We start from the raw sequence: 20,772 nt of genomic DNA, 5'->3' as shown, positions 1-20,772 counted from the left end.
AAGAAAATAGGTGGAAGGAAAAGAGAAGCGAAGGGTGGAAGAGAGACTTCCGGAGCGATCGGGTGAGGATAACAGAGATTTGATGACGCGGCGGCTATGTCCTGTTACTGTCGGAAAAACAAGTTAATAGAGCGTCCGATTAAAACGAAGTCTAGTCTGTATCCTAAATCCCAAGGTGAAGCAAAATTGACGAACGCGCTCGAAATTTTTTGTTGAATTTTCTCCCCCTTTGGCGGTCGGGGTCGTTGTGAGGAGCAGCAGCGGAGGGAAAAGGAATAGATGCCTACCAAACAGAATATTTCGAGACCAAACAGATCTAGAGAAGGCCCCAGCGGCCAGGAGAAAGGGTAGGGGGAAACGGTTCTGGCAGAGATGCCAGACGAGTGTGGACGGTGGTGCCTATCCGAGTTGTTGGGTATGCGCACGGTGGACAGAGGAGAGAATGGGCTCCAAGACGCCTCACGAAGTAAACGAGGCTGAGCGAAAGAGTTACTGGACTCTTAGCGATTCGACTTGGATGAAAGAAGCCGGAGGGTGGATGAGTCGAAATGAGTTGAGAAGAATCCAAGATGAGATACAGGGAAATTTCAATCAAGGGAGAAAATTTTCTCGGGTGTATGATAGTCAGACTCTCTCAAAACAACATTGAACGACGTGATCGTAAACGTGACGGAGATGGGGGTAGGTTGAAGAGAAGAGAATCTTTTTGAAGAGAAAGCGGGAAGTTCCTATTTTGTGTTTGCGCGTGTTTGATCTTCCCCAAGGAGAGAGGGGGATATGTATTATATATAGAACTTATAAGAGCACCCTTCCCCCCTACTTTTTCATTCGATTATTCTATTTGTTCCATTCTATTTCTTCTGTGTTACAAGCGCTTTGGCTTATGCAGAAAAAAAAAATCTGCATGGAGGGGGGTTCTAGGTCGAGACTCCCAACGCCCTCGACGCCAAACGGGGTCCAAGCACGAAAAGAAGAGGCTGATCTACTAAAATAGTGCATTTTGATGCATTTAGATTGATATCGTGCCATTCAACAATGCCTTTGTGTCTCTATATCCACTATCCAACTTGCAGAGTGGATATGTAGATGCTTGTAGAGGTAGGAAAGTAGAAAAGTAGGAAACTCTCCAAAATAATTGGCATTCTTCTCAAATGAGCTCGGAGCTCTAGTCTCATACAATGCTGCTTGTCCAGAAGTCATGCAACATCATACAGAAACGAATTAAAAACGGGAAAGAAACAAGAGGGGAATTAAACAAGTCAAAAATCCTTCCCAACGCCAACATGCCCGAAATTCAGAGTCATACAGTACAACGCTAGAACCAAAAACAAGAGATGTCTTTCACTGTGCCTTCCGTGAATCAAGACGGTCCCAAAAAAAAATCAAGGGCCATCGCAGGATGCGTTTTGGAAAAAGGGAAATGGAGACATGGAAAAGCGAAAAGAAAAGCAAAGACGGCCGTAAATAGTTCATACATCCAACCCACCATGTCTCATAAGTCATCCAACGCCGAAAACAATGCATAGAATGATCAGCTGCTGGTGCGGGGATATGTTGTTCAAATGAGTCCCGGGGGACCGCATGGGGGGAGTTATGTCCCCGTAAATAAGGAAAAGAGATGAAAGAACCTGCTGAAACAGGACAGCGTCGTATCCACAACGGAGGGATTCCGGGAGTCATGAGATAAAAACGTGAGAGGCGAAAGTAGTGCCGGCAGCAGATGTCATGGGCCGTGAACTGTGAATAAGAAAGGTATTTTATCCGCTAATCGCATGTCCGCTCAGGATCGCCTGGGTGTTCGAGCGGGTGATTGGAGGTGTAGAAATATGAGCGGAATGGTCCAAGCCTGCACCAGAGCTGTGAGCGAAGTCTTTATGGGAGTTATCCCAGTCATTCTCGCCGAGGACAGTTAGCCAGTTATGGCCCACGTCCTGGCGAAGGACTTCCAGCTGCTGGCGGCAGAACTCTTCATCCATCGTCCGGTCCTTGCCCTGCAACGCCTGTACAAGAGGAGAACTGGGCGAATGCATAGGTTTTTCGGGGCTTTGGATGCTTGATGACCCAGATTGCGCGGCGCTGTCCAGCCTCCACGGCTGATCAACAGGGACGACAATCGGATGGTCAACTGGCGGTTGAATTTGCTGAACGGGAAGGGCCGGAAGAGGCTTGCTTCCGGTGTTGTCTAAACCATCGGTGGTAAATGGGTTGTCCACCGAGATGTCCACTATCCTGCGTCGTTGAAGCTTTTTGCGACGGTTGGTTCCCCCGTCACTTTCCTTCAGCTGCGTGCCATTAATGTGCAAATCTCCCTCGCCCTCCTGAGGCTTGGAAATTGCAAGATCATTGGGGACTTTCGAGATAGTAGACTTCTGCACAACCGTTGATTCATCTGCCGGACTGGAGCGTACAACCGGTGCAGCTTGAGGCTCTGCCACTCGCTCAACAAGTTGCTTCCTCTCGGTGTATCCCGGACCTCTACCGTCAATTATGATGTCCTCGGAATAACCAGGCGTCCGGCGGAAGAGGTTCATGATCACAACTCGATATCCAGAGTGGGTCTTGACGAATGGATTGCCAGATACCCAGATCTCCCGTATTTCAGGAAGACTGGTCAGCCGGGCAATCTCTGTCGGGTCCGTGAGGTTGTTGTCACGAAGATCCAATCTTTCTAAAGAGAGCAACCGCTCGATACCTGCGAGCGAACGAAGGCGATTTCCGCGGAGGGTGAGGACGGTGATAGCGGGAAGAGGATTCCGGGTGAGTGAATGAAGCGACTCGATCATGCAATGCGACAAGTTGAGGGCTCTCAGTGCCACCAGTGACGCCACACCGTCGGGAATCTCCGTCAAGAGGTTGGAGGACAGATCGAGCGAGTTGAGACTGTTGGACACAGGGGCGAGACTGGCAGCAGAGACGGATGTCAGGGAGTTCTCCGGAAGGCCCAGGTGTCGCAGGAATCGCCATTTTGAAGGCGAGAGGACGTCTGCGAGAAGGTTTGTGGAGCTTCCATTCCGATGGCTGGTGGAGGTCTCGCTTGATTCAGAGCTCGCGGAGCCCGTGCGGCGAATTTGCCGAGACTGGCCTCGACGGTGGCCGTGCTTCGTCACTGGCCGAGTCGGAGAGACACTTCCGGCCCTGGCACGAATTTTGGCACCTTCTGAACCACCTCGGAGCATCGGGGCAGATCTGGGACTAGTGCTGGTTCCGAATGCTGTGTCCGCAATAGGAGACCCGGGGGCTGAGAGGGAATTGGCTTGGTCGGGAGTGTGAAGCGGCTGACTGCTGGAACTGGTCCACCCCAGTGAAGGCGACTGCTGCGACTTGGCAGACCGTCGGCGGCGTTTATCAATGTCGTCCAACACAATTCTCGTTAAAAGATCGGCCGGGTCATCCAAGTGGGCTCTCTTGATGGTCAAGGTGCGTAGTTGCTCAGACAATCTGTCCCAACCATAGAAAGAACGGTAGTCTAGATCAATAATCTCTAAAGCGCTCAAATTCTTAAACGAGTGCAGTGGCACAGCCGTATCAAAAGGAAATTCTTCATATCCAGATATCAGAGGAGCACGGTGGTCCGGTGCAAGACGAAGACACGGGATCTTGGTAAAGGCGGAATATAAGTATTTCAGGTCCGCTTCCAAGGCGGCCTTGGCCCTGTCCGATTTGGTTGGGGTATCCTTGGATCCGAGGCGGAAAGATGACCAGAGGTCGGTCATACCAGACATCACACTACGAACACTGGACACCGAATGGATGGAAGCCCGATCACCCCGGGACTGTGGGGGCTTGTTCAGGAATGAAACATAGGATTGCGAAACCTCGGTGTGAATATTCTCCAACCTGATGTTCATAGGGCCAACGGCAATGGTCAATTCTTCAAAACGGGAGAGAAGGTAGAAAAGGTGGTGAGGGGTCAATGTCAGTTTGGCGGTTTTAGCGTTCTGCGACATGAATTTTAATGCTGCGGATGAAAAGGCCGCGGCTAGGGTTGACGAGGTCGAGGCGAAAGAGCTACCAGGGGTCAAAGGAACACTGTGTGATTGGGGAATGGCATTTTTGGTGGGTTGACGACGGAGCTGTAGTGCATTGGCGAGGGCTTTCTCGTGGGTACGAACGTAGCTAGCAACATTCTATGCAAACTCGCGCGTTAGCTGACTATAGGACTGAATACTCAGACGGTATCTATCATCTCAATTATCAGGCGACTGCTGCGTAGAAACACATACCTTTATGAAAAGTTGTCCATCCCCGGTGTTGATTTTCTCCATGGCGGCAACGGGGGTATGGTGGTGGACCGGGAGAACTCTGAAGATGGATAGCTCAACAGATGTTGCCAGATGTAGACGACATCTTGCTTGTGCGACCCAAATGAGACCCGAAAAAAAACGAACAATCGCGGCTCTGAAGGCGAAAGTTAGCAACGGTGTGCTGAAATTGATCAGTCTCGTTGGGGATATTGGGGGGAGGGGTGGGAACCCCGAGAGGCAAGTGAGGAGGAATGATACCTGGAGAATTAATATGGAGAGTCAAAGAACGACTCGACCTCCTCTTTGAGACCTCGAAAAGTGAGATAGAGGTTGGAGAGGAATGACAAAAGGTGAGGAGGGAAAAGGTGGTGGCACGGGGTAACCAATTATTTAGCTAAATAATACGCCTTATCCTGATAACACAATACACCATATACGCCGTAATACACGTTTACAACATTTTCGATTTTCTTTTATCAGCTGAGAGCATATTTCAAAATGATAGTCGTCTGATATCCTTCTGATTGGTTTTTATTTCTCCTTTTCAAGATATTTATAATCTTATGCTTTACTTCGCAATGCAATTGTCCGATTCTACCTGGTTTCCCAACATGTACACTGTCCTCTTCCCAATATTTGACCTATCGAAGTACTAGTAATCTATCAGACACAGACCACGTACTTCGTACTTATTCTAATACCGTATAACCGTCACTAATATAAATAAATATCTGCTACTAATGCACCTACTATACCCGGGTGGGAAGTGGCGAGCCTATGGAGACAGCGCCTAGGATTTTAGTTCGCCGACTTCTCTCCCGCGTCTATCAAAACGATTGGAGTCAACGACTAGTACCCTGTTAAACCCCCTTATTACGCTACAAGGAGATTGGGGAAAAAGATTCGGATAGTTCGCAAAGATCAGTCTGTGATGGTTTGACCCCTCTTGCATGATTGAACCATAGAATTTGCACACAGCATCAACATTATGAGCCGATCGTGGAGCAAGGAAACTCAGACCATATGCTATCGGTGGGTCCTGTACCGAGGGGCTCTCTTTGATCGACAGTAAAAAAATTTAACATCTTCCCATTCATGCAGTTGAAACCCACCCCTCCTGGAAACTGTTGAAACTTGTCGTGAGTCCCATGTTGGTGGCGGCGTGTTGATCAATCTCCGACGCAGCCACACGCAGGCAACCTGAGTCCACGATGCAGACCGGGTGGGAATGCCGAGAGCTGGCCTAGTTGCCCTGTGCTCTTGTTGGCCCGCTTTTTTACTTTTTTTATCGGCTCACGTACTCCGTACGGAGTATCATCTTGTTTTTTAAACCACTGACTCTTCAGCGCAAACCCCGAGAGTACGAGAGTACGACTCATACGCCGTGCCCTTACCGGATATGTCGTTGGTCATCTGTAGGCGCTGAAGGGGGTGCAGGCGATCAAATCAGGGTTTAGGCGGAAGCGAATGATCGCACGAGGCACACGATTGGCGGGGGCGCACATGCATGGGAGGATATCTGCATGGTCGAAGGATGTCTCCCTCTTTAAAAGGGAAATAGTGGAGGCAGTCATTCAGAAATTCAACGAGAATGAACATCAACAGAGGACCTGGTTGGCGGTATACCTTGATGATTCCCCATGAAAGGGCGAATCAGCGACATTCAACTAGAATTCGAAATTACGCTACCTGGGATAGCGCGAGTCAGTAGTCAGCTCGCACTGACATCTGACATTCCTCTGGGTTAGTGGAGACACTAGGAATCGGATATGTGTTTTATTTCATTTTTTTACTTTAAATATGAACTTCAGATGTCTCCTGATGACATCAATATACCTTGGAAACTTCCAATGTTACGAGGCATTAGTGTCACAAAATATAGATATGGTTTCATCTCATCCATGGTTCTATTCGACTCCGTCCCGATATCAGCCACACCGCTTCAACGGACAATGGATAAGGGCGGCTGTCGACCCATGGTTCAATGTTACCCTTCATCCTTTTTAATTCCTCTATGTATTTTATCTCTATCCGAAAGGGAGGACCGTTGGCAACCTTGGAACCCCCTAGAATACTACCTGTGCTTTTACGATATGAATTTACTATATTGTGAATGTTTCATATTTGAGCATCAAGGACAAATGTGCCTCTAAACTTTGTGCACAGGTAATTTGCCATGATTTATTTTTTCATCCCTGCGACAGATCCTAGACCGCGGGGTATAGTTGTAGTTAGATCAAAATATTGAGAGCTAACATTCCAGGACATTTATGTAAATGTGCCGCAAACGCTCGGTTCAACTTCAGATCCCAGCCTTGCTGCATACGACACTGCACTTTTCATGCGAGGAGTTTGCAGCATCCCTGCCGTTATCGAAGTGTGTGCTATGAAGCGCATATGTACTCCGTATGTACCATATGGACAACCCCTATTATTTACAGAAGTACTCCAGGAAAGAAAATGAGACGCCAATCTATTCGGCCGATCAGGGCTGAATGTCCCTTCAAAACCCAGAAATGTTCGACACATGGAAATCATACATTTCACATAACGAAGGGGGAGGGGGCACATGATGTGCGATCAACTCGATCTACATTGCCCCTCTGTACTACAATTTTGTTTGTACACATCTAGTACCGAATACCGTAGACAGCATCAAACAATGAAGGCTAAGTTGGCCCCGAGTAGTAGATGCTGACGGGCGTTGCCCGGCCTCGGAGATCCGAGTGCAGTCTTCCCCACCATTGGACGATACCCGCCAAGTGCGCAGTGCGATATGGGACATACATAGGCGTTGAGCCTGCTCATTGGCTAAGACACGGCACGGGTCATTAGCATATGCATTCTCTTGCCAAGGCTCAAATGTGGCCCGCTGAGCTTTTTTTTTTTTTTTTTTTGCTATTGCCGCTCACGTTCGGGGAGTACTGGGGGTTAACTTCGTAAGCGGGGGAAAGCTTTCTCACCGGCTCCAACAACGCCACAATACTTCGCGAAGGCAGATCCATGATCTGCACAGTGCCAAATGGGGAACGATGACTCGAGTTTGGATTGAAGATAGAGAAAATGCCAAGGCCTTCTTGACTTCAGAGAGCGGGGCATTTGAGGAAATATGGTAACCTTGACAGTCGCACTTAAAGTCGGCGCTCCCGGCACGTTCAGGGATGTCACAAAAGGCTAAAGCAAAACAATAAACCGAGCGGCTACCGCGCAACACAGGACAATAAAAATATTCTTACTCCTGCGTATTGCTATGAGACAAGCCAGAGACTATGTATCGAAAATGATGTCCAGAACTCGTTGGTATAAGCGAGTGTAGAATCGAAGTAGCAACGCAAAGCGATGGCTTACAACGTGTTTGCTTTTTAACATCGCATTTAAGAATTTAGCAGGTTGCGATCAGCATTCAAGACGAACATGGCCAAGAGGAAAAAGTGTCCGGAAGATCCGCTCCTAAACGAGTCTAATTATGAACGAATGCTGCAGCCTGTGACGACGCTAAGGATATTTAGTTGCTGCGAATCATCCTCAATATGTAAATAAGGGGTCTTTTAAACATCATGTGACCAAAATGACGCTGCCCTGTCGTATAATATAAGAAGCTGGCCAATATTCCGATCTACTATGTTGTACTTCGTACCTTATGTCCGACATCGAGAGCACAAAGCACCTCTCAGTCTTTTGTGCATGTGGCTACAGTACCCCGGTTGAGAGCCCATATGGTGTTTTCCTAGACCTCCAATTCGGCTGCGACAAACAAACTCTGCCGAAACGCCTACCAATCACGGGAGGACACTGATGTATTTCTCGATATCCAAGCCGCGCCATGTAGCGGTGAGCTGTAGTATGATTCTTTGAGCCGGAACAAAATCTCGCATTTGTACTCGGGAGGCGACCGCGAAGACCCCCGCTAATTGAACATTGAACCCTTGAATAAGAGATTACAAGAATGGATGTCAATTACTCCCGGAGGACGTGCATGGAGGGGTACATTCCAACATGTTTTTTCAATGCCATCGCACGGTCGGCGGCATTGTCGTACTCAAATGCCGCAGCATGTCAAGGTGGGATGATGTCTGCCATAGTTTCTCAAAGTTAATTCATTCTCGATACAAAGAATGTCGAGCGAGGTTGAAAATTGTGCGATCATAACAAAGCCCGTACTAAATAAATTTCTCTGGTTTATCTACACAATACACTCATTTTTTTCCCAAGAACAAGAACAACAGAGTTCTGAATTGGAAGCAATTGCTGTTTAACTACGGAGGCATCCATGGTTCTGGTATGTTTTTTATTTCCAAGGTTCTTATCTGGCGGGGCAAGATCTAGATGACTCAGCAAATAAAAAACCAGACTAGCTATTTTGGGAAATACACTAGTGCAATGTGGGGATAAGCTACACGTGACGCCAACGTCATGATCGTCTAACGTAGCTTCCCCAACCGGATTTCAAGGTACCTCTGTAACTCTCAACATATTTGTTGGCGTATTCAGAATGTGTTGAACATGACCACTGAGGAGAAAACTGCTGTGTACGACCCTTACGATCCGGCCTGTCTCCCTGACTACGACCGCGACTTCATTCAACCCGATGAACTCGACCGATTCGAGCGGGCGCTGAATGCCCCAGAAGCATCCCCATTGACGGCCATCAACGACTGGCGCCCGATCAATCAACGAGTCCGCAAGAGTCGTGGCCGCCGCAAAACACCAAAGCGAAGCAAGGATGAAACGAGGGAAGGCGTGCTATATTCTGTTTTGAAATGGCCCTTTCTCTTCATTGTATTCGCGTGGCTCATAGTATTGAGCTTTGGCTATGCTCTGGTGCGGGTCTACATAGTATTGTATGAGCAGTGGGTGACGTGGCGGGGGAAGAGGGAAAGGCTGCGCCAAGAGCTATCTGCACAGAAAAACTATCCGGACTGGCTGAAAGCGGCTCAGGCGTTGGACGTCCATCTCGGAACCGAAAATTGGAAAAAAATAGACGAATATGCTTACTACGATCACCTCACTGTCAACAAAGTGGTGTCGCAGCTGAAGCAGCGGAGGAAGGATGCGGAGTGGGAAATGGAAAACGGTCGAGTCGGCTCCAGCGAGGTACCTGCTATTGAAGATCTCCGGGCACTTTTGGAGGCTTGCGTCAAGAACAACTTTGCGGGTGTGGAAAATCCTCGGATATACAGCGAGACCTATTCGGGGACCAAGGATCTGGTTCAGGAATACATCGATGAGGTGCATGCATGCATACAGATCGTTTTGGACAATAAGCAGATTGACAAGGATGCCAAGTATCATCTTTTCAAACATCTCGATACGAACTTTGGACGCACCGCTCTTTGTCTTTCGGGTGGGGCTACATTCGCTTACTACCACTTCGGAGTTATACGAGCGCTGCTGGACAATGATGTCCTCCCAGAGATCATAACCGGCACGTCAGGCGGAGCACTGGTGGCGGGACTAGTCGCGACTCGGACCGATGATGAGCTGAAGCAGCTGCTCGTTCCAGCTTTAGCACATCGGATTCGCGCATGCCACGAAGGGCTGACAACCTGGGTACATCGCTGGTGGCGAACTGGTGCTCGGTTCGATACTATGGACTGGGCTCGGCAATGCGCCTGGTTCTGCAGGGGCTCAACGACCTTTCGCGAAGCTTACGAGCGGACCGGGCGCATTTTGAATGTCACCTGCGTGCCCTCGGATCCTCACTCGCCGACTATCCTGGCCAATTATCTGACATGCCCCGATTGCGTCATATGGAGTGCCGTGCTTGCTTCGGCGGCTGTTCCAGGCATTTTGAACCCTGTTGTATTAATGACTAAAAAGCGTGATGGTACGCTCGCGCCTTATTCGTTTGGTCACAAATGGAAGGATGGTAGCCTGCGAACTGATATACCTATCAAAGCGCTGAACCTGCATTTCAACGTCAATTTTACAATCGTATCACAGGTTAGATCAACTTCGTCAATTCTGCTCTTTTGCCACTAACACTGACCCAGGTTAACCCTCACATCAATCTCTTCTTCTTTAGTTCTAGAGGGACAGTAGGGCGGCCAGTCACACACCGCAGGGGCCGTGGTTGGCGCGGCGGCTTCCTCGGCACTGCAATCGAGCAGTACATCAAATTAGACCTCAACAAATGGCTTCGAGTTCTTCGACATTTAGAGCTCCTCCCCCGACCTATGGGCCAAGACTGGAGCGAGATCTGGTTGCAAAAGTTCAGTGGCACTGTGACTATTTGGCCAAAAAGCATTCCATCTGATTTCATCCACATTCTTTCCGATCCTACTCCTGAAAGGCTCGCCCGCATGATACATGTCGGCCAGCAAAGTACTTTCTCCAAGATTCAATTTATCCAAAATCGGCTTAAGATCGAGAATGCGATCATGGAAGGACTCCAAGAATCCAGGATAGGTGGACGTGCACTCTCCCCGATTCTCTCTCGTCGAATCCGCGATCGAGAAAATGAAGATCCTATGGTCGAGCGTTTAGATGAAAACCTCCCCGAGCGCGATGGATCTAGCTACAAGAGCGAGTCGCGTTACTGTGAGTTGTCAGATAGCATGTCCCAATCTACCGGCTCGTCACGTCCTCATACCCCGAGTTCCCGGCGGGCGAGCGTGATTGAGGAAATGAGACGCCAGTCTGCCGTTTTCTTTGATGAAGCGGACTACGATCGGGACGAGGATGCCGTGGTCATCTGAGAAAAATACAGGCGGCTCGAGCGGCTCCATCAAAGTTTATGGCTTAGACTAGGGCCTTTCTGCTTCGGGGCACCTGCAGCCCTATCTTCCGTCATTATACTTCCCGCTACTTTGGATATCCAATATCCAGGATGACAAGCGGCTCTTGCCGGTATTTGCGGGCACCTTCGGATAATACATCCGTTGTCTGCGTGGTGCCTTTCCTTTTTTCGTTTCCCGCTCACCCCCTCTTCATAAGCATAGCAAGGTGTCTTCTGTCTTATTGATATGCATTTGGTCGTTTTTTAGGCTTCCCTTGTCATATTGCGTCCCTTGTTCTTAATCACATGCTTCGTTGTCTCTTCTTTTCCTTCTTATCCTATATTGTGTAAATAGATAGTTAGCTTCAGGTGTACTTCAGGTGTACGAGTACTAGGGCTTAGGGGAGATATATTTCAATCAAAGTACCCCGAGGTAGATCTGCTAGATCGATAAAATATCAACCATCATCGGCTAGAATTCGGCTTGGCCGAGCGGGGGGATATCAATAGTGACATCGGCCTCAACGTACATGTATGTAGCTTCAAATAGCCTCTCAGCACTCGAGATGTACGTTACTTTTTTATAATTAACCGAGGCTGTTTAGGTATCTGTTAATTTGCAAATAATGATCAACCCCACGCTAGTAATGCGCAATAACCTTTTTTTTCCCTTCCAGTTCTATCAGATGTAGGTCGCCTACTATATATATTGAAACTACGTATTCCTTTTCGCTGCCCCTGCATCGGAACAACACGCTGAACACTCCTGCGCTGTCACATATTTACAACTTGGACTACTTGTTTTATAAAAGAAGGGACCGAGTTATATAGAGTGAGTCTGACGTAGATTTTCTTTGAAGTATGTGTCATGGTAATTGGCGGATTAGTTCATGAATTGTATCGGTTGATCAAATAATATATCACACAGCATCAGTGGTCTAGTGGTTATGATGCTAGTCTTCCAAGATTAGGAAATCTTCCTTATCTAGTTAACTGGCGAGGGGGGTTCGATTCCCTCCTGATGCATTCTTTTTTCCCCATTACATTTACCATGTAATGGGTTTTCGTTAATTTAGCCTTCTTTTGGCGTCTTTTCTTTTCTTCTTCTTAAATTATTGTTATTTTTTATTTTTCGCTTAGTTTATACCTACGTAGTAGATATTCTACCCTGGAAGGCGCAGAGATTCATAATAACAAGGTATTATAGGGATCAGGAGTTACAGCGTAACTCATCTTCAGGAGGACAAACATGATGCACTTTTGGGTCACTTGAAACATTGAATGATATGGAACAAGCAACTCATTGAAGTGCCAATTTTGCCCCAATGGTCGACAGGCGACGTATTTCAATTTCGGTTCGCTCAAACGTCATATTGGTGTTCACCATTCTACAGAATCCCACTATGTATGTCTCGAGTTACTATGAACCAGGAGTCGCTTTCCCCATCTACGCATACGTTGAGACCCTCACAGATACTGTAATACTGTGTACCTCTTGATAGGGCGGGAGAGCAGGAAAATCGGCTCCAAGTGGTCCGGCCCGGCGGGAGGGCTCGAAATGGAGCGGAGGTACCATACTGTTGTCCTTGCAACCAGGCCGAATTAAGTTCGGGCCAAAGACCTGGGGGGTGCGAGAGTATTGGGAAATGCACGGACCTTAGATATATGTGCAGAATGTGATGAATCAGTTGCAGAAGGTGACGTTTCAGGTGCAGAAGGTGACGATTCAGCTGCAGATGGTGACGGTCAATTGCAGATGGTGACGGTCGATTGCGGACTCACTAACTATACGGCGGAACCCGTGGAGCCATCGTGGATGCTGGGGAGGTATAAATCGCTCTGCAACTACTCAACATGAACCGAATTTAGATACTCTCAAGTTATCGAGGTAGTATCATAGTCAAACCCCGCAATATCAACATAACGATTACCCCTCCATCCGCCACCACGCACGCATATACACCTCCAATCTACAAGCCCAACTACCAACATCGTCAAAAATGCCTCCCTCCCAAAACGATATCGCTAAGCACTTCCGCGATCTCCACAGCCCCCAAGACCCTCTCATCCTCACGAACGTCTGGGACGCCAGCACCGCCTCAGCCATCGCCTCGCTCCCCCAAACCCGCGCCATCGCTACAGCCTCATTCGCCATCGCAGCCTGCCTCGGTGTCGACGATGAACACCTCACAAAAGCCCAGAACCTGGCTTCCCTGAAGACAATCATATCCGCCGCCCACCGCGTTAACCCTGCCCTGCCCGTCACAGCCGATCTGCAAGACGGCTACGACAAGGACCTCTCCAGCTTGGCGGCGACGGTCAAGGAGGCTATCGCCCTGGGTGCAGTCGGTTGTAACCTGGAAGACATGGATAATGCAGCCGGTACATTGAGACCACTAGACGAGGCTGTTGCGCGGGTGAGGACCGTGGTTGAGGCAGCCAAGGAGGCCGGGGTTCCTGACTTCGCGCTAAATGCACGGACAGATGTGTTGTCCCAGGAAGGGACGACGTTGGATGATGCCATTGTGCGTGGAAAGGCGTTTTTAGAAGCTGGGGCTTGTACGGTGTTTGTTTGGGGTGGGCCCAAGGGACGGGGTGTGTCGAAGGAGGAGGTGAAGGTTTTGGTGAGGGAACTCGAGGGGAGGGTGAATGTGATGATGCTTTTGGCAGAAGGGTTTTTGGGAGTACAGGAGATTCGGAAGTTGGGAGTTGCAAGGGTGAGTATTGGGCCAGGGTTGTGGATGTGTGCGATGAAGGCGGTTAAGGAGCAGGCCGAGTTGTTGGCCTGAAAGGTCTACAAAGATGAGCATATACGGAGTAGCGAGTATAGTGGGTAGCTCATAAAAGAAGAGTTTATACAAATACGTCTCCCTCCCTAACACGAACAAGACTCCACACCTAATTATATCAACATGAAAGCAAAGCAATTTTAGATCCAATTTAGATTCCAAATCATGAAATTGAACACCAAGTCTTTATCCAAATCCACCCAGAAAAAGAGTTCGATGAAAAAGACACGGGAATATAGGGAATATAGCAAGGCGAATCTCCTGGCTTAAACCTGCCGGAGGACAACTTGTCCGAGGATCCAATGGTCCACTGAGTGGGACCCGCGCGGCGTCCAACCTTAAGTTAGGCGGTCAAAAGTAAATAAGTTAATTGAATCTGATCGGCTGCACTAAGGGAATCATCCATCTGCCCATAGTGGGGGAAAATCTTTGTATAAGCGCCAAAGGGGAACCAAGAGAACACAATTTATTTATGACAGAAGCTCCTTCCTACCCATGACTCTAGTAACCAGTACAAATATGTATACCTTGTCATTCGTGTTTCGCTTAATGGCGAGACTTTGTTGTGTATAGTCTAGAGTTTGCGGGGTGATCCAAGTCCCAGATGTTCGCGACAGAACTTCCGACTCTCCTCGCTCACATCAAAGCCATTGACCCACATTCTCCCACCGGGCTCAAACGTGCTTTTACAAGCTGGATCAGGCGCCGGTCTCTCCCTGATTACCTTCTCTCTAACCTTCTCAAGTCCAAGCTCGGCCAACTGTGCCCGCTGCATATCGCGAATAGCTTTCCATTTCACATCTCGCGCAGTCTGACATTCGCCATCCGGAAGAGTCATATCACTGGCATTGCCACGGCTGATGCTGCGCAAGTGCTCCACGCGAGCCTGTCTAAACTGACTCCACGCATTCAAAACCTTCGGCAGATCCTCCGTCGACCTCAAATATCCCACGAACTCCGCCAGACTCGCCGCATCCTCAATCGCCATTCCCGCCCCCTGCGCAGCATGAGGAAGAAGAGCATGCGCCGCGTCCCCAACCAGCGCTACTCTCCCAGACGTACTTACGTAGCTGGGAATAGGAGCGACCTCACCCAATGTCCAGGAAACGCATTCCCCGTCTTGAACGAGAGAGGCCAACGCTCGCACTTCCTCACACCACCCCGACACAAGCCCGCGCATCTTCTCAACATCGGCAGGGTGATTCCACGACCCTAGGGGCACCCCTTCGCTCGGTCTCGGGACACCGATAACAAGATTATACAGCTCGCTCGAGGCGACTGTATACCCCAACACAAACGCACCGGGCCCTACCCACGACTTCGCCTCCGGGGAAGCCATAAGCGGCGCAGTAATGGGATTAGAGAGCATCCGCACCCGCGGAATCACAGCGCGGTAGTTATGTTCTCGATACGGGGTGGGGGCCACATCCTTCGATGCCGGCAGGCATCGCCTGGTCCGGGACCAGATCCCATCAGCTGCAACTGTGAGATCCGCCTCGAAGATATCATCGTCTGCCGTATGGATTGTACCCGTCTCGTGGTCCACACGTACAACGGATTTGCCAAATAAAACGGACACGTTGTGCAGCTGTTGTACACGCTCGAAAAGTGCTTGCTGCAGGTCTGGTCGGTAGATCTGCAATTGGGGCCAGCCGTAGAGCCATGTGCTAGTAGGATTATTCATGTTGAAGGCCAGTTCGGTATTATCTTCCCAGCGGCGGACGGATATGTGGGAGGACTGGAAGGCGACTTTTTCCAGGGATGGGGTTAGGCCCCATTTGTGTAGGATGCGAGTGCTGTTTGGGAAGAGTTGCAGTCCAGCGCCAAGCTCGCTGAGGGAGGTGTTGGATTCTAGGACGGTAATCTGGTGGTCGGGGTTTATGTCGGAGAGTGCTATTGCCGATGAGAGACCGGCCATACCAGCGCCAATGACGGTTATTTTCAACGGGATGCCTGGTTGATTGAAAGACATCTTGATCTGCGAAAGCTCAGCAGAGTTGTTTTAGATTCAGGTACTGCTTTGCGGGTTTGTTGGTGAAGAGATGTTATACACATTCCATGGTTGTGGATGCTTTAAGGTCTCCCTAATGAGCACCGGTTACCGGTGCTAAGCAGATGGGGCAGATGGGGTTCAAAAATAACTCTGCAGGCTTTCTAAGGCTTTCTGACCTGTATAGCAAACTGCGTGTGATGGGTAGAAGCACACCGACATTTAAAGGGCTGTTAAGACATTTACGTGCTTTCATTCCTCTCTTTCAGTCTATATATTTCTTTTTTTTTCAATGTGTTGACTGCACTTTGCTGATACGCGAAAAATGAGCCATAACAACTTTAAACAGATAAAATAGAGAAAGTGAAAGGAGAAGATTAGTTTGACTAGGCTAATAACATGGGCTAGGTAGGTCCCTCAGCTACGTGAATCAGTGGCAAATCATTCTAAGAGAATTGCAGACCAAGTTGAAATTCCCATGCCAATCACGTTCATTAAAGGTTAGTCTCTCGTACTGAAAAAAGAAAAGCAATGTAAAATACAGCTTAAATTTCGGATTACAGCAAACCTTCCCATTAAGTGTGCTCGCAATATTTGACAAAAGAAATGCAATGCATGATGATCCAAGGCCGCTACCATTCCAAACTATAAATGGGGCGAAATCGATGCACAGAAAATCGAATGCTCCCTCTTCTCAAGGTTTGGATACCGGTGGACTTACTACCCCTCATCATGTTCTATAGTGGTAGGCGGGCCCCTTTATTCTTGCTATCTTCGATTCTGCTTACGATGTAAAGCTCTTCTAGTGCAGCGATCTGGGACCGAGCATGGTGCCTACAAGATAGGCCAGGTTGAGAACTCAACGTTATGCGGTTACAAGAGCAAAGATCGAATGCCTTTCAGTTTGGACACGGGTATATTCGCTGTAAGCAATAGAGCTGACTTGGCTTTCCTGTGTATGCTGACTTGGCTGTTTCGGAACAGGTGTCGGGATCTATACACACGGAGACTCTGGAGATGGAGGTCACTCTGGAAGTGTATAAAATGAGCTTGGGTATCTTGCACGGATACCCCAACCAGGACTTCAAAGTCGATCTGGATCTAAATATGGTGAAGGGTAGGATCGAGATACGATTGACTGCCTTTGATGAATTGTGGCTTGATATCGATACAAAAGTCTTCCAGGTGGCCGAGCATGGCTCCGGGAAGTTCATACAATACAGGAAGGCTCATCTCATTCAAGAAATGCCGGGCGTTAGGTGCAAACCTTGGGTTTCCAATGGTGTCAATATTTAGCAATAGCTGGGAACGAAACAAGGCACAGTGAGCTTTCGCAGGATCAGGACCATCAACCAAATTACAATTAATTAAGAAATGGTAACGCTACTCGTCGGTCGTAAACTATGCCATGAATATTGTACATGAATACAATCCAATACTCCGTTATTAGAACCGATAGCCATGCATACGATACCTAATGCAATTCTTTCTTTTTTTTCTTTTCTTTTTCGAAAACATATTTTGTTAACGTGGCTAGATAGGAATAGTACCATAGCGTCGGCAATGTCCTCAACCATTGCGTGCGATTTTCAGCCCCTGGCCATCATCTATCTCATCTTTTCCACAACTGCGCTCTGCAGGAACGCCACATCACCAGTTTTTCAGCCGATCCAGCAGCTTAGAGTCTAAAACCCACATATACAGTCTCCTATCGAGCATGCAGCTGAAGAACTACTAGCTAATTGGTCCGATGCGAGCATTGTGTCAGTAGCTCCTGCTGCAGCAGGTTAGATGCAGTTCCATGTCATATTCATAGCTGGCCACGTAGCAGAAGTATCCCGATATGACATCTGCATCTCACTTAGCTATTTCGATAGAATATCTACGGAGTAGCTCATGTAATATTTAGGTCAGTTTTGGAGACGCAATAATGTCTCGCCTCCAACGAAGTTTAGTTTCAATTCTGGATATATATTGCGCATAGGGACCCACTTATGCGCCTGGTCAGGCAGGTAGATTGTCATTATAAATCGTATACCAAGAGATCAATGACCAGGAGATTGCGGGTGGCTTCGACACTGAAAAGGTCCATGCATAACTATTTGTATGCCTTTTTTAGGTAGCTCGGGTAGATATACAAAATTTCGCAAAATTTCGGTTTTCCTTCACCTTTGGCGGCTTTGGGTGCCTCGGTCACATGCTACAAGTAGCAGATTTGGTGGGGTTCGACATGGGGGATATTGCAGCGAAGTGTACTAGTAGTAGTAGTGGTGGGGCTAGACGATCTCCGCAAACAATATTCCTATAGTGGAGATATGATGGAGACCGAATGAAGTGTACCCACTTGTATGGAGCTTGTCATGCATTAATATCGCGGATAGCGCCTGTTTAGCCTAGTTCCTTCTGCACCCACGGGGTATTTTAGTATCCCGCGACTGACTTAAGTTTCAGCTTGTATCTAGGCCTCAGGGGGGCCCAGCTGATGCCGATCCCCGCAGCCTCAGCCAGCCACCGCCTTACGCAGATGCCCCCGCTCTATGTATAGTCAATGCGCGAGTAAAACGATCAAGCATATATAGCCTTATTTTCGTAGACCGCCATTTCTGATTAGACACCTCAGATTCTGGCTCTATCTAAACGATGTTATACGTCATGCTATTGCAAATATAGGCGCTATATATGCGTGGGTTGAAGGATTTTTCTATTTCTGTGTAGTCTATTATCTAGGATAAGACATAACGTGGGGTATAATGCATCTCGCGGGGACTTATCAGCCCGACTAGTCGTAGAGTACATCGACTGTCGCTTCAAGTTACGCTATGGTATGTAGGCGACTTTTGTGAAAAGGGAATTGATAATGGTAATTAATTAATACGTATGAGGACACTAACACTGCATGATTGATCCTGCACTCACCTGATTTTATGTAGAGTGGAAACACTAGAGGTGGTGGAGCCCGATAAATAGAGATAAATAGAACTCAACACCGCTAAACCCCTAGAGTGGCCCTTCACATCCTTTGGTACCGAGATAATCCGGAACTAGCTGCTACAAGCTGCCTTGATCATAATACTCATATCCAGCATGACGGTCCAGGAGTTTTCCAATATTTCTGGTCTGACTACGAAGGTTGTGGCATCAATTGATGCGTACAAAGAAGCCAAGACTGACAAAGCTCGGCGTGATGCCCTTGAGAATGCCACAAGTCTCGTAAGAGCTCTCGAAAACCCCGCAGATGCCATTTACAAGTTATTTGCTTCGGTATGACCCGATTTTCCGACAATCTAGATACTCTAGTACTGATGTTTGGAGCCAAAAGCCTGCTGTTCTCATGGCCGTTAAGACCGCCAATGACCTCGGTATCTTCAGTCTTTTATCTCAAATGACTTCTTTTGCCACATGTGGAGAACTGGCTGCGCGGAATAAGGCAGACATTCAACTCGTTGGTAGGTCTTATCCATATCCACAACCGCTTGATTGCACACGTTGACCGCGTCTTGGTAGAACGTATCATGCGTGTTCTTGTTTGCAATGGTTTCGCTAGTGAACTGGGTCCCGGTCAATATGAGCCTACTGACTTATCAAGGCAAATGACGGAGAGGAAAACGATTGGGACAATGGACTCACTGTAAGTATATTGCTTATTTGTTCAGCTTCCGCAACTACTGGCCATTTCCGATCTAACAAACAATTTAGTTTCGTTGATTTTCTACCCATCATTCAGAAAACACCAGAATTCTTTCAAAAGTCTGGCTACAAAAATCCTGGAGACCCCAAGGATGGGCCATTTCAACATGCCTATAACACAACTGGTTCCTGCTGGGACTGGCTAGCTAAGAACCCAGAGGCACTAGACCGCTTTAACACTTTCATGGAGGGCTCCCGAGACGAGATCCCTCACTGGTCTCACTGGTTTCCCGTCCAGGAGCAGTTACTAGATGGAGCGTTGGACAATTATCCTCTGCTTGTTGATGTTGGCGGGAATCGTGGTCATGAGCTCATCGGATTCAAAGAAAGGTTTCCCTCGGCGGCTGGAAAGCTTGTCCTTGAGGATTTGCCATCAGTTATCGAGGATATTCAAAACCTCGACAGCGATATTCGGAGAGTCAAACATGACTTTTTTAAACCTCAGCCAGTCAAAGGTTTGTTATGCTCCTATTTCTCCCCCACCCCGCCTCTCCCAATTGTCTAACAGATATTATAGGTGCTCGGGCATACTACTTCAAGCACATTTTGCACGACTGGTCCGATGAGAACTGCAGGGTAATTTTGAAACACACAGCTGCTGCTATGGAGAGGGGATATTCCAAAATCTTGATCGAGGATTACGTCGTCCCTGACCAAAATGCCGGGGTAAAGGAGACCTTGATCGATATGGTTGTCATGGTATGGTGTCCAGGAATTGAGCGGACTCGTCAACGATGGACAGAGCTTCTAGAGTCCGCCGGATTAAGAATCAGAAACTTCTGGCTGCCGGTTGGGTACAACAAAGGAGTTATCGAAGCTGAATTAGAGGAGATAGTTGGCTGAGAAGTCTGTTGAGGCCGGAGGTCGGAGACCTCAGATATCAGTCAGATGTCGGTGCATACTGTATTGCGAAACTAGGAGTCTAATCAATGTGTTCCAGACTCTGTATTTCTATATCTACTCTCCCAACAATTTATACAACAGTTAACTGTGGACCTCCGATTACATAGCTTAAATTACAAATTATGTAGGGTTACTAAATCCTCCGGTATACCGATGTCATTACGCCGACATCAGAAACAATGAACACAGGTATTTATACTTTGCACCGATGCGCAACGGGGGCGACGATCTCGTTTGCCAAAGTTTGTCAGCCGTAAGTTCAGGTCTTGTGAATAAAAATATCAACCAGAGAGCAGCAGACACAGCTGAACAGAAGAACAGGAGAAGATCGCGAGATTGGCATCCTCGGGAATTCTTGCCACTCGTTCAACCCGCCAAAAAACAGCTTGAAAGCCGCAACCGCCGGTGTCATGGAAACTGAAATCACCAACTACTTGAGTC

At 48.1% G+C, this 20,772-nt stretch overlaps 6 protein-coding genes across 6 annotated transcripts; 4 read left to right on the top strand and 2 right to left on the bottom strand.

Moving 5' to 3' along the window:
- Positions 1–1,757: 1,757 nt before the first annotated feature.
- N7525_010767 (leucine-rich repeat domain-containing protein) lies at positions 1,758–4,265 on the bottom strand (the record flags this gene model as incomplete). The annotated part of the gene is made up of 2 exons (XM_061215215.1): positions 1,758–4,127; positions 4,224–4,265. The coding sequence occupies 2 exons, from the start codon at positions 4,263–4,265 to the stop codon at positions 1,758–1,760; spliced, it is 2,412 nt and encodes an 803-aa protein (XP_061067727.1).
- Positions 4,266–8,747: 4,482 nt separating this feature from the next.
- On the top strand, positions 8,748–10,942 carry N7525_010766 (patatin-like phospholipase domain-containing protein; the record flags this gene model as incomplete). The annotated part of the gene is made up of 2 exons (XM_002561251.1): positions 8,748–10,187; positions 10,238–10,942. 2 exons carry the CDS (start codon positions 8,748–8,750, stop codon positions 10,940–10,942), a joined length of 2,145 nt encoding a protein of 714 aa, XP_002561297.1.
- Positions 10,943–12,962: 2,020 nt separating this feature from the next.
- N7525_010765 (isocitrate lyase/PEP mutase family protein) lies at positions 12,963–13,751 on the top strand (the record flags this gene model as incomplete). The annotated part of the gene is made up of 1 exon (XM_002561252.1): positions 12,963–13,751. One exon carries the CDS (start codon positions 12,963–12,965, stop codon positions 13,749–13,751), a length of 789 nt encoding a protein of 262 aa, XP_002561298.1.
- A 574-nt stretch (positions 13,752–14,325) lies between these two features.
- On the bottom strand, positions 14,326–15,723 carry N7525_010764 (FAD-dependent oxidoreductase; the record flags this gene model as incomplete). The annotated part of the gene is made up of 1 exon (XM_002561253.1): positions 14,326–15,723. One exon carries the CDS (start codon positions 15,721–15,723, stop codon positions 14,326–14,328), a length of 1,398 nt encoding a protein of 465 aa, XP_002561299.1.
- Positions 15,724–16,422: 699 nt separating this feature from the next.
- On the top strand, positions 16,423–17,037 carry N7525_010763 (uncharacterized protein; the record flags this gene model as incomplete). The annotated part of the gene is made up of 3 exons (XM_061215214.1): positions 16,423–16,486; positions 16,548–16,666; positions 16,726–17,037. The coding sequence occupies 3 exons, from the start codon at positions 16,423–16,425 to the stop codon at positions 17,035–17,037; spliced, it is 495 nt and encodes a 164-aa protein (XP_061067726.1).
- Positions 17,038–18,825: 1,788 nt separating this feature from the next.
- N7525_010762 (uncharacterized protein) lies at positions 18,826–20,271 on the top strand (the record flags this gene model as incomplete). Its single annotated transcript, XM_061215213.1, has 5 exons — positions 18,826–19,002; positions 19,061–19,187; positions 19,246–19,369; positions 19,438–19,883; positions 19,946–20,271. The coding sequence occupies 5 exons, from the start codon at positions 18,826–18,828 to the stop codon at positions 20,269–20,271; spliced, it is 1,200 nt and encodes a 399-aa protein (XP_061067725.1).
- Between the last annotated feature and the right edge of the window lie 501 nt (positions 20,272–20,772).

This window comes from Penicillium rubens (genome assembly GCF_028828025.1).
Source record: "Penicillium rubens strain IBT 27055 chromosome Unknown utg000004l_segment0_segment0, whole genome shotgun sequence".
Classification (NCBI taxonomy): Eukaryota; Fungi; Ascomycota; class Eurotiomycetes; order Eurotiales; family Aspergillaceae; genus Penicillium; species Penicillium rubens.
Note: the sequence above shows the minus strand (reverse complement) of the source record. Positions and strands in the feature narration are given on the sequence as shown.